This window comes from Aethalodelphis obliquidens, unplaced genomic scaffold, assembly GCF_003676395.1.
Source record: "Aethalodelphis obliquidens isolate GAN/ISIS:26980383/991018 unplaced genomic scaffold, ASM367639v1 scaffold90, whole genome shotgun sequence".
Classification (NCBI taxonomy): domain Eukaryota; kingdom Metazoa; phylum Chordata; class Mammalia; order Artiodactyla; family Delphinidae; genus Aethalodelphis; species Aethalodelphis obliquidens.
Window position 1 is genome coordinate 2,788,621 of NW_020838034.1, and position 13,106 is coordinate 2,801,726.

Below are 13,106 nucleotides of genomic sequence, written 5' to 3' on the forward strand. Positions count from 1 at the left end.
TGAGTCTGGGGTGTCAGGGAAAGAGGTGTCAGGACTCCATGCTCCTCCTAGATGATTCCACCTCACCCTGGTTGGTAGGCAGCAGGAGTGGCAAAGGCTTCTCCTCAGAAGGTGCCAGAAAAGATGCCAACTCAAGCTTGAGCAGTCTTACCTCATTCCTGTCTCGTAGTGTCTTCGGGAAGAACTGAGAATGAATGTGACCTGAGCAGACTGAACAGTTTGGTTATTCACGCTGTATTTATTCTTGGTCTGTTCCTTTCTCATTCCATCCTCAAGGGGTTCTCTTTGCATCTATCGCATAGTTCTAGGCCTTCCTCCCTGCCAAACTCAGCCTTTTACGGATTTATACACCAGAGACTTCCAAACCGCAACTCAGAAGTGGTCTGGGGAGAAAGGAGCAGCGAGGGGTGAGCCTGGGAATCAGGGTGCGACCGGTCAGGCCATGGAGGCTTTATACCTCCCCCTCCGCGTAAGGCTGTTTGTTTGTATTGGGCGGAAGCCAATCAGATGCGCGGGATCAGGGTGTCCTGGCAGAGGAGACAGGCGGCTATTTGTCTGTTCTCGTTTGTCCTTCTCTCTGGGAGGAAGAGGGAAGGGTTTAGGAAAGGATGGAGCGGACAGGAAAAAGTCAATCCAATCCTTAAAGAGCACCATCGGGGTGGGCTCCATGCTGTCAAATATGGCCCCAGTGAAGACCCTGCAACTCCGGGGCTGACTCGGAGGGTCGAGGAGAGGAGTGGAAGAGGGATTAGCCGGAAAAGCAGAACGTTCTAGGCTTGACTCAACAACTGCATTCTGTGTGGTCTTGGACAAGTCACTTTCCCTTCCCTCTGGTAAATGAGGAAGCTAAGGATCCTGAAAGTGTAGGATTTAGTAACGTGAAGCCACTGATGTCGGGTTGCAGAGAGAAAAGAAGGGCAAGAGGCGATTTGAAGCTCGAAACATTTCTAAATGTCTGTTTATGGAGGGAAGTGCTCCCTTTGCATTGACAGCAAACAAAAAAGAAATGCACTTTTTCTGGGTGTTGGAAACCTTCTATATCTTAATCTGGGGCTGGGTAGTTACAGGGTGTGTACACATGTCAAAATTTATTGAGCTGTACCCTTAGGATCTGCACTTTGTTGTATGTAAATTATATCTCAATAGAAAGGTTTAAAGAATGAGTTTAGGACTTCCCTGGTGGCGCAGTGGTTGGGAGTCCGCCTGCTGATGCAGGGGACACGGGTTCGTGCCCCAGTCTGGAAAGATCCCACATGCCACGGGGCGGCTGGGCCCGTGAGCCATGGCCGCTGAGCCTGCGCGTCCAGAGCCTGTGCTCCACAACGGGAGAGGCCACAACAGTGAGAGGCCCACATACCTCTTATAAATAAATAAAATTTAAAAAAATAAATAAAAAATGAGCTTAAACTCCAGTAGGAGTTTAGACTTCCTAATAAGAGGGATTTTAGAGAAGTGAACCTTCACTCGGGGAGGTTAAGGATCTCCTGTCTCTTGAGAACTTTAAGATTATCCATCTGCTGAAGGAGGCGATGGGGAACTAGGGAACAAATAAGATGCCCTCTCTCGGAGAACTTTCCAAAATCTTTCCATCCTCAGAAATTCCCATGTCCTTCCCAGAGACAGCAAAATCCTCTGTGCTATCTAATTTCCATCTCTCCCCGTGCAATGCTGACTTCTCACTCTGCTCTCCATGGAGTTCAGCCATTTCCCCGGCCTTACACAAAATCTCTTTAGAGCCGTGAAACTTGAGTATTGAGGGAGACCTCATTTCAACCTTCTCACAAAACTTCTCTCTCCCTCTCCCCATTTTCTCCTCCTTGGGGATGTCAGTTCCTGTTCTGAGCCCGCCTCCACCCAGGCCCTTTTTCCGGTGGCATGTGCCAGCCGGTCCTGCATCCCACATCCCCAGCTGTTGACATTTCGTTGCCATTACCCACAGGATAAAGAAAGGGCCCCTGTTATTCAACAATAGGGGAAAAGAAGGAGACAATGGGAAATTGTGCTTCCGATGGGGTGGAGACAGAGAAGGAAAGGACAGACAGATGACAGACAGGGGAGGTGGACAGAAGGGGTCAGGGTTTTTGAAGCAACTGGAGGTCCTGGAAGTCTGATTCCCACCTTGAGAGCCTCTTCCCATAGGCAATGCGCACCCAGGCACCGGAGGGCAGAGGTGAGGGCTTTGTTGGGGGAGGTGGAGTGGTGCTACGCAGAGTAGGCCCGTATGGAAAAGCGGAGGCAGCTGGAACTTGACACTTACGGATCTTTGAGCCTCATTTGTAGTTCACTCCATGCCCATCGGTCCAACATCCTTATACCCACCCATTAATCCATCCTTTCTCTGGTCTAAGAGCATCTAGAAGAAACGAGGCACCCCATTCTCCACAATATTCCAGGTAATTATTCCTGGGTTGTCTCCTTTACTCCATCCCTCTTCATGGGTTCCCATGCCTCTTCCTAAGCCGTGTCTTCCCCTGGGCCCAGGACAGTGAGTGCCACAGACACAGTGCCCGGCCACAGAGCTGGACCCTAGTCACTTAGCCTGGCTTAGTGGAGTGATGAGTGGGGGAGTTTTTGGTACCTTGATTTCTTTGAACTCAGGGCAGAAGCCTTTCCTCAAAGGTGTGAAAGGAGAGAGTACGATGATCAGGGGTCCAAGTCCTGGGGCTCTTAGATGCTTGGACCTCCCAGGGGCCCAGGCAACTCCTTCACCTGGAACCTCTTCCTCCAGCAGGACAAAAAGCTGCTAGTCACTGCTCCCTCCATCTCTGTGAAGAGGCCCACTTCTAACAGGTCAGTGTCAAAATATCTTACACAGTACTGTTGATCAGAATGTTCATAAAATAATTATCAGTGAAATAATTTTATTCTATACCTAAAAGTGTCTCACCAAAGTTATGAATATTTAACTTAAATAAGACTTTATAAGTGGAAAAAAAAAGGTGGGGGGAGGCACTGGAGCTGTTAGCCGCGCTCTTTCTCTGTAAAGGGTATGAAGAAGATAAGCGTGTGCCTGCTTTGAGAAACAGAAAGACAGATCAGTGACTAAGAGCTCGAACCTCACGTCAGGTCTGGATTCAAGTCCCAGCAAAGCCCTCCTCTTACTAGCTGTGTGACCTCACTCAAGTATCCTGACATGTGAGCACCTCTGAGCATATAAAAGTGGGATCCATAGTAGTTCCTACCTCACGGGATTGCTAAGGGGAGTAGATATAAAAGTGTACATGTGAAGTGCCTAGAGCAGTTTCAGGCACGTTAAACTTTAAACATGTTGGTGCAGGCTGTCATTACTATGGGTCCCTCAATCGGTCTCAGTTCCCACTCTCACTGCGCTTACCAGGTTCTCCTGTACAGGAGACGTGTTCTCTCGCTCAGGTCCCTGTCCCAGATGCTTTCCTTTTTAACCATTGGGAAGTCCTTTCTGCACCTAAACCCTGTCTCTTCTGCATGCTCAGCTCTGGCCTTCATCTGCAAGAAGACGGAGTCCAGCTCCTTAGCTTTCCGACTCCTCCTCAGTCTTGCCTTCCTCTTGCCGTGTCCCTGCTCTCCTTCCCAGAAGTCCTTAATGTGAGCTCATTCATTAACACACATATTTGTTTAGCACCTACTGTGTGCCAGAAACTATGCCGGGAGCTGCAGATAACAGCTAACATATACATAGCCCTTACTAGATATCAGGACCTATTTAAGCATTTTACATACATTCTTCTAATCCCCACAACTGCTCAGTGAGGTAGGTGTGCTACTATTCACCACATTTTACTGATGAGGACATTGAGGCAGAGAGAGGTTAAGCAACTTGTTCAAAGTCATGCGATTAGGAAGTGGAGGAATCAGATCTCAGAAAGGAATAAAACTAGGTTAAGGGGTCTTTAGTCTAATTTTTTTAAAAAATGGCCAAGGTGATAAAGAATAAAGAATAGAATAAAGAAGGGGGGAAAATCAACTACTGAAATAGACAATTGTGTTTGAAATCTTTTCTTTTCTTTTCTTTTCTTTTTTTTTTTTGCGGTACGCGGGCCTCTCACTGTTGTGGCCTCTCCCGTTATGGAGCACAGGCTCCGGACGCGCAGGCTCAGCGGCCATGGCTCACGGGCCCAGCCGCTCCGCGTCATGTGGGATCTTCCCGGACGGGGGCACGAACCTGTGTCCCCTGCATCGGCAGGCGGACTCTCAACCACTGCGCCACCAGGGAAGCCCTGAAATCATTTTTAATAGCCTTATAATTTTATACTTGATAATTACTGGAAAGCTCACTGACATAGTCTACATATGCATATGTATTACTTTCAGATCCACACTGCTAATTTCGCTGTTAATAGAACTACTTCTAAGAAAACAAGTCCCCAGTCCAAGGCAGTAGGGGAACCAGAGGAGTAGATCACAGTGCACTACAGCGTGATGAAGTGGAGGGGAGGGGAAAGGTTTCCCAGAGGAGGTGAGGCCCAAACTGATTGCCTGTAAGAAGAAGGTGAGGGTGAACTTGGACTGTGTTGGAGCCAGAACATGTCTGGAGCACAGCGCAGAGGGCACAGGTAGTGAGGGGTAGGGTGGGGGGGGGGGCAATGCTGGAGGTGCTGGGAGAAGCTGGATCACAGAGAGCCTTGGAAGTTGGGTTCGGACACTGGATTTGATCCTCACGGCAATGGGGAGTCACTGTTTAAAGCAGGAGAGTGACAAGACCACATTTACTCTGGCTTCAGATGAAGAATGGGTATTGGGAGAGGACAGAGACCACAGCTGGCCATCCAGAAGGCGAGACTTGGGAAGTACAACTGGTGCTGAGAATGGATAGGTAGAGGAGGTGCTCAGTTAGGACCTGCTGACTGAAGGGATGTGAGAGAGGAGGCGGGATGGGCTCAGGAGGCCTGGCAGGGAGTGGAGCTAGTTACTGCCCCTCCCCCATTACCTTCCTTTTGCTAACAACTTCAGCCCCTTTTTCTGCCCTCATGGCTTCCAGCTGGACAGTTCCCTCTCAGGAATCCCTGATGGGAGATCTACCTTGTTCCCTCCACCCCATTCCCTTAGTCCTAAGGAATGCCCACCCTTTGTGCCCTGCAGACTGTGCTGGGCTGACTCCCCATCATGCAAGGCAGGATCAGTCTCCCCACTCTCTGCCACTTCCTTCTCCCTTGGGCCTTCACCACCTTCCACAGAGCCCTGGGGGACTCAGGTAAGACCTTAGCTCTGCCCAGAATCTGGGGAACAGTGGTGGGGAAAGTGGAAAGGGCAGCTGTTGGAGATACTCTGGGGCTGAGAGTCATTGCTGAGTGAGCAATGGAGCAGAGGGTTGGGGGAGCCTGGGGTAAGGGGATCTGGGTAGGCACTTGGGGCATTGAGGGTCGGGGGTTCCTGCCACTGTGGCCCCCTCTGCTCAGCGCCCCACCCTGGCCCCCACTACCTCCTGCCCCCCATCCACGAGGTCATTCACTCTCGTCGTGGGGCCACGACCACGCTGCCCTGCGTCCTGGGCGCCCCGCCTCCCAGCTACAAGGTGCGCTGGAGCAAAGTGGAGCCGGGGGAACTCCAGGAAACGCCCATCCTCATCACCAACGGACTGCACGCCCGGGGCTACGGGCCCCTGGGGGGGCGTGCCAGGATGCGAAGGGGGCATCGGCTAGACGCCTCCCTGGTCATCGCGGGCGTGCGCCTGGAGGACGAGGGCCGGTACCGCTGTGAGCTCATCAATGGCATTGAGGACGAGAGTGTGGCGCTGACCCTTCGCCTGGAGGGTGAGGCCCTTCGGTTACTGCCCCGCTCCTCTCCAGGGGTGGCTCGGCTGTCTCATCTCAGGCCTCCCAGGGGTCCTCCCCAGCCTCTCCCCCGCCTGCTCCCGGGGTCCCCCTAGCCCTTTTTCCTAGGCTGCACCGCCCTTCCTTCCCCCTCTCCTTCTGCCTGCCCTCCCCAGGCTGTCTGCCACTCCCCAGGTGTGGTGTTTCCGTACCAGCCCAGCCGGGGCAGGTACCAGTTCAATTACTACGAGGCGAAGCAGGCGTGCGAGGAGCAAGACGGACGCCTGGCCACCTACGCTCAGCTGTACCAGGGTGAGCGGCCGAACCCCGGCACAGCCCAGGCGCCCTCCGGGCTGTCACGTGGGCCCCAGTGGAGGCGAACTCCGGGTCTGCTCCCGCCTGTGACGCCTCTAATCGCCCTACACAACCCCCACCCCCCGCCATCTCCCCCCAGCGTGGACCGAGGGTCTGGACTGGTGTAACGCGGGCTGGCTGCTCGAGGGTTCCGTGCGCTACCCTGTGCTCACGGCGCGCGCTCCGTGCGGTGGCCCAGGTCGGCCCGGGATCCGCAGCTACGGGCCCCGCGACCGGAAGCGCGACCGCTACGACGCCTTCTGCTTTACCTCTGAGCTGTCAGGTAAGGGGGCGGGGCTAGCCAGCCTCAGCACCGGAGGGGGCGTGGCCTGACCGGCTGCGAAGGAGGAGGATTCAGCCTGTGAATGAGGCGGGGCGGGGCGAGCGGGGCCAGGACCCGGACCTGAAGGATGGGGCCGGGAAGGTAGAAGGCAAGTGGCTTGAGATCCCGGGCCAGCTCCGTGGTCTCTTGAAGGCCTCGCCCCTCCGTCACTCCGCCCACTCAGGCTCCAGCCTGTCTCCCGCAACCTCACCCGCACCCCCCGTCTCGTTACTCCCACTCCTCCTACCCAAGCTCGGACCCACCCGACCACACATGCCCCCCCGACTCTGCTCCCTGGGAGTCTGAATCCCGCTGCGCCCCGGCTGGCCCTTCTCTGGATCAGTCGGTGACCCGCTTCGGTCCCCAGGCCAAGTGTTCTTCGTGCCGGGGCGGCTGACGCTGTCTGAAGCCCACGCGGCGTGCCGGCGGCGCGGGGCCGTGGTGGCCAAGGTCGGGCACCTCTATGCAGCCTGGAAGTTCTCCGGGCTGGACCAATGCGACGGCGGCTGGCTGGCGGATGGCAGCGTGCGCTTCCCCATCACCACGCCTCGGCCGCGCTGCGGGGGCCTCCCGGATCCCGGAGTGCGCAGCTTCGGCTTCCCCAGACCCCAGCAGGCAGCCTACGGGACCTACTGCTACTCCGAATAGGGGCCCACAGCGCCCCTCCAGCGCGCGCGACAAAGCCTGGGAGTCGTGTCAGGGGTCTCTCGCCGCCCCTTTCCCGCGAGCCTCCCCTTCCATCAGACGAGGAGCAGTCCCTCCTGACCCGCCTTCTCGGCCGAGGGCTGCAGGCCGAGGATCCCGACTGGCCCGGCGTCGGGGAGGGGAAGTGGTGGCGCACCCGGTGGCGGTGCGCGGCTACGACCCTCGGACCCGCGGCGATTCGCGCGCCCCGGCAGACGAGGCAGCCACTGCTAGGTGACGGAAGGGGAGTCGAGGGGGCATTAACTGACTTCTATATACAGCAATAAAATAACTCGAGGACTTTTTGTGTTGGGTGAAGCTGTAAGCGCCGCGGCGAGGCGTGGGGGGATGAGGGGGATGGCCTTGGACCCAGCGTGCTGACAGCGCGCCTAGGAAGACAGAGTAAGAGCAGAGGCTACTGCCCCTGAGGGGTGAACCTGCAAGAGAGTAGGGATTGCGAGGAGAGGGCACCAAAAGTCCGGAAGAGGGTTGGATTCACCGTGGACGGCCTGGTCACGGATAGGAGCAAGTGAATCCAGGGTGGTGTTGTACCAGGCACCACGAGGGGGCGCCACACACCCACTTAAGATTACTCTAGTTCAAATCTGCCAGGAGCGCTCCAACCCCCGAGGCCTAGCCCCTGGGCACCACAGAACAAATATAAGGTGGACCTGAACATATTTCAAAATGTGTTTGTATCCTGCCAGTCTCCCAGAAGGGTTTACATGATTGCTATTAAAGGAAGGAAAGTCATTCCGCTGTTAACAGCTGATGGGAAATTAAGCCCTCAGAAGGAGGAGGAGGTTAACGGACACAATAAGGTTCTCGCAGGGCTGATACTGCAGGGTGGTTATGTGCATTGGGTTTAGCGTTCACCACCATCACGACTGCCAGGGCAAAAGTGGCAACTGGACCAGGGGCATTCTTAACAACTGGCTAAAAGAAACATACCAGTAACTCAAGAGACAAACTCCAATGTCATTAATTCATTTTCCTTAATATATATTATATTCTATACATTTTATTTGTATGTTTGTTTGTTTATTACTGTTCAAGCAATCTAACTACACCACAGAAAGCCTGGGCTAGAGAATAGTCATGACTGGAGCAAAGGGTATGAACTTCCTAATGACACTTCATACATGTTGTAAAATTGCCTTCCAAGAGGATTCTTGCAATCATTGTCAAATGAATTCATCCCATGGGACTTTATATAAGGGACAGAGGACGACTGAATGAACATCATCTTCAATAATCCTCATATAGCAAATGAAATATTTGTTCCAGTTCTTAAGCTTTGGTTTTTTCATCTTGGTCATGGGATAATAAGATCTGCCTCCCAAGTTTGCTGTGAACAGTAATTGAGACAATGCATCGACTGCATAGTACATGCCTGGTACACATAAGAGGCACTCAGTAAGTGGTACCTATAATAATTAATGAGTAATAATGAGAGTAACAGAACAAAAATAATCATTCCTATTCAGGTTCTTACTAGGTAGCCTGTAGTATCCGTTGTTGTATGGCACTGATTAGTCAGGATAAGCTAAATTATGCTGTGATAACAAAAAACCCCCAAATCTCAGTGGCTTAAACCATAAAGGTTTATTTCTCACTCTAGCTACATGTATTGTGGTCAATAATGGGGCTCTTCTCATTTTAGTTATTCAGGGACCCCGGGTGACAGAGCAGCCACCATCTCATATGCCATCAATCACCATGCCAGAAGGAAAAAATAAAAAGAGCTCTGGAGGGTCTTATACAAGCAGTTGATAGCTACAGGCCCCAGGGACAACTGTCTTTTCCACAACTCAATTCTCCAAAACTAATTACATGACCCCACTCAACCAGAAGGGGGCAGCAAAGAGCAATCTTATTTTGACCTAGAAGTAGAATTGGAACTGTTTGGTGAACAGCACCAGCACAAATGTTGACCACCAACAGCAAGGAGGGCAGGCTAAATTCTGGGATATATTAGACATATTGGTAGTCACCCACTCCCCCAATCTTCTGGGTTTTCTAATGTTTGATTCTCTTAATATTTGATTAATGTTCGATTCTCTTCCATTTGTCTTAGACAGGTGCTATGGAGTGAATGTTTGTGTCCCCCCACTCCTATTATGGAGTCAGAACCCCAGGAAGCCAAGATCTAAGGCCTTGCAGCTCAGCCTGTAGGAAGATGGCTTGTCTTCAGTATAATGCCTTCAGCATTTGTCAAGAGACCATATGAGAAACGGTCATGGGAGGAGATTTGCATTTGCTGCAAAGCTTTGTTTCTTTGCCCGTAGAAACATATGACCACAAGTTCTTACAACTACTCTTCATATTGCTATTACTATTATTTTTTCGTTATAGAGAATTTAAAAGGTACTCAAAAAATAGAGGGAACAGAATAACAAATCCTCCAGCTTGACGATTTCAAAATTATCCTTGTTTCTTGAATCCTCTCATTTGTGTTTGTTTTTTGCTGGAGTATCTTAAAACAAATCTCAAATAGCCTATCATTTCAACTGTAAATACTCAGTATATATTTCTAATAGATAATGACTTAAAAATAACCATAATTCTGGGAATTCCCTGGCAGTTCAGTGGTTAGGACTCCATGCTGTCTCTGCCAAGCGCCCAGGTTCAATCCCTGGTTGGGGAACTAAGTTACCACAAGCCACCCAGTGTGGCAAAAAAAAAATTTTTTTTTAAACAAACAAGCATAATTTACTATCACACTCCTCCAACAAAATTAATGTTATCTAACATTTAGTTCATGATCAATTTCTCCTGAATGTCTAAAAATATAACTTTATAATGAGTTTATTTGCTCAAACCAGGATCCAACTAAGGTCTACACATTGCATTTGATTAGTTGTTTTGGGTTAAGTATCTTTTTTTTTTAACTTTTTTTGGGGGGGGGGCTGCATTGGGTCTTTGTTGCTGTGCACAGGCTTTCTTCGAGTTGTGGCGAGCGGGGGCTGCTCTTCATTGCGGCGCGCAGGCGTCTCATTGTGGTGGCTTCTCTTGCTGTGGAGCACGGGCTCTAGGTGCGTGGGATTCAGTAGTTGCAGCGCGTGGGCTCGGTAGTTGTGGCTTGCGGGCTCTAGAGCCCACGCTCAGTAGTTGTGGCGCACGGGCTTAGTTGCTCCGCGGTATGTGGGATCTTCCCAGACCAGGGCTCGAACCGTGTCCCCCGCATTGGCAGGCAGACTCCTAACCACTGCGCCACCAGGGAAGCCCCTTTAAGTATCTTTTAAGCCATAATACTTCCTCCTTCATTTTATCTATGCCATCTTGTTTGTTTATGTAACTCGGTCTTTTTCCTATCAGGTTTCCCACAGTCTTGATTTAGCTGAGTGTATCCTCAAAGTGTCATTTAATATATTCCTCCATCCCCTGTAATTATATTTACAAGTTTGATTAAATTAACATTCACTTTTTTTCCCCCAGGAGTATTTAATAAGTGATACTGCATACTTCCTCCTTCATCACATCAAAAGGCACATGGTGTCTGATTATTGGGCTAAAATAGTGATGCTAAGGTTGATCAGTGAATTCAGGTAGTGTAAGTCTGATCCACTCATTATAAAGTTCTTCACTGTATTAGTTTCCTACAGCTGCTGTAACAAACTGCCACAAACTTGGTGGCTTAAGACAACAGAAACGTATTCTCTTACAGCTCTGGAGGCCAGAAGTCTAAACTCAAGGTGTCGGCAGTGTCACCCTCCCTCTGGAGACTCTGAGGAGAAATGTTTCTTGCCTCTTATAACTTCTGGTGTCTGGTGGTGTTCTTGGGCTCCTTTGGTTGCATCACTGCAATCTCCACCTCCTCCTTTTCATGTGCCTGTGTCTTTTCTTCCGTCTCTCATAAGGACACTTGTCACTGGGTTTGCCTCACCTGGCTAATCCAGGAAGATCTCATCTCAAAACCATTAACTGAATTCCAGGAATGAATTCATGTAATAAATGACATCCACAAAGACCCTTTTCCAAGCAAGTTAACATTTGCAGATTTCAGGGATTAGGACGTGGATATATCTGTGGCCAACTGTCAACTCACTACACTCATCAACTTTCTAATCTAATGGCTACTGATGATCACTGTCTAGATCCATTATTATTATTAGATGGATTATTAGAAGTGTGAAATGGAGATGTTCTAATTTTGTCATTTCTCCTTCATTTATTAGCTGTGAATTGTCTATGAGGAAAAATTTCTCTTTATCCACTATTTTGTTACCCTGACATATAACCCATTCGGGAAGGTAGGATTAATGTTTGATTCTCTTCCATTTGTCTTAGATAGGTGCTATGGAGTGAATGTTTGTGTCCCCCCACTCCTCAAAATTCATATGTTAAAACCTTAATCCCTAATGTGCTGGTATTTGGAGGTGGGGTCTTTGGGAGGTAATGAGGTCACAAGGGTGGAGCCCTCATGATGAAATTAGTGCCCTTATAAGAAGAGACTTCAGAGAGCTTACTTTCTCTCTCTGCTCTCCACCATGTGAGAATACAACGAGAAGACAGTCATCTGAGAACCAGGAAGTGGACCCTCACCAGACACCAGATCTGCTGGCCTCCAGTACTGTGAGAAATAAATGTTGTTTAAGTCACCCTGACTATGGTAATTTGTTATAGCAGCCTAAACTGACTAAGACAACAGGGTTCCCTAAAAGCAGATGTGAGTCAAGACTTTGAGTGCAAGGAGTTTATCTGGGAGGTCATGCTAAGGAACACTGGTATAGAAGTGGAGAAGTGAGACAGGAAAGGGGAGGAAGCTAATGAAATGTTGTGATAGAGCAGGTGGAGCAACTGGGGCTCAGTCCTGCTGGGGAATTCTAGAAGGCAGTGTAGAACCTGTCTCAGGAGATCCCACCTGAGGGGCAAAGAAACTAAAATAGTATTGGTCAACTTCCTGTCTGAAAGTTGAGGGCTGCGTCTGGAAGCATTAACCCTCTACCATTCCTGGCTAGCCCTGAGCACAAATATGCTCCCACAGCCAGAAAAAAAACGTCCCCAGGCAGAGTCACAGATGTTCTCCCAGAAGCCTTCCCCTTGCAGAGGTGAATGCAAAGGATAGGGGTCGCAGCTATGCTAAACCCTTTGCACTGTCATCCATTTGTGCCTCCATGATAAGATCACTTTGTCCCCTCAGCGATTCTTCAAGGTCATGGCTGATCGCAATTTCTAATTCATTAAAAAGAAAGTCTTGGGCTTCCCTGGTGGTGCAGTGGTTGAGAGTCCGCCTGCCAATGCAGGGGACACGGGTTCGTGCCCCGGTCCGGGAAGATCCCACATGCCGCGGAGCAGCTGGGCCCGTGGGTCATGGCCACTGAGCCTGCGCTCCGCGACAGGAGAGGCCGCAGCGGTGAGAGGCCCGCGTTCCGAAAAAAAACAAAACCAAAAACAAACAATAAAAGAAAGTCTCGGGAATTCCCTCGCTGTCCAGTGGTTAGGACTCCGTGCTTTCACTGCCTAGGGCCCGGGTTCAATTCCTGGTCAGGGAACTAAGATCCCCCAAACTCCATGGTGCAGCCAAAAAAAAGAAAAAAGCATCTTATAACAATAAGGTTAGTGGGACAAACAGTTGCTGCAGTTGGTTCCAAGGCCGTAATCAATATTCAACATCTCCCTCCTCTACAATTCATTCTGTTGGTCTATGAGTCTTTCACAATGGAAAACCGCTGACCTTCATCCCTGAAGGCCTCAGCCTTTCATTACCATGCCCTTAACAGGCCAACATTGCTGTACCTGCCTGTTCAGGATTACCATCGGACATGGGATAATCAAGATCAAACATCTTGGCCAGTATAATTCTTTTCTTTGTTTACTGGTCAGCTGGCATGAGGTGCCCAAATGACCCAGAAGTTGCTATAGCCTTAGGTTTAGTGATACCCTTCCTGTGACTCCTGGTGGATGCATCTCCCACTCCAGGAACTATGGCTTCTAATCCTGCAGAGCCTAAATTTATAGGTACAGGAAGCACAAATTCCCGAAGTGGGTCACTGGTGAGAGGGGTATTGCTTCTT

At 50.3% G+C, this 13,106-nt stretch overlaps 1 protein-coding gene across 3 annotated transcripts; it reads left to right on the forward strand.

Annotated features, from left to right (window-relative positions):
* Positions 1-1,923: 1,923 nt before the first annotated feature.
* On the forward strand, positions 1,924-7,394 carry HAPLN2 (hyaluronan and proteoglycan link protein 2). Of its 3 annotated transcripts, XM_027095279.1 has the most exons (8): positions 2,023-2,170; positions 2,349-2,393; positions 2,732-2,790; positions 5,059-5,170; positions 5,376-5,729; positions 5,925-6,041; positions 6,184-6,366; positions 6,773-7,390. In XM_027095279.1, the coding sequence occupies exons 4-8, from the start codon at positions 5,083-5,085 to the stop codon at positions 7,051-7,053; spliced, it is 1,023 nt and encodes a 340-aa protein (XP_026951080.1). In that variant the 5' UTR covers positions 2,023-2,170; positions 2,349-2,393; positions 2,732-2,790; positions 5,059-5,082; the 3' UTR covers positions 7,054-7,390. The 3 variants fall into 3 exon arrangements, with proteins under 3 accessions (XP_026951079.1, XP_026951080.1, XP_026951081.1); XM_027095278.1 differs by lacking the exon at positions 2,349-2,393 and having other exon boundaries at positions 1,924-2,170; positions 2,648-2,790; positions 6,773-7,394; XM_027095280.1 differs by lacking the exon at positions 2,349-2,393 and having other exon boundaries at positions 2,079-2,170; positions 2,729-2,790; positions 6,773-7,394.
* The last annotated feature ends 5,712 nt before the right edge of the window (positions 7,395-13,106 follow it).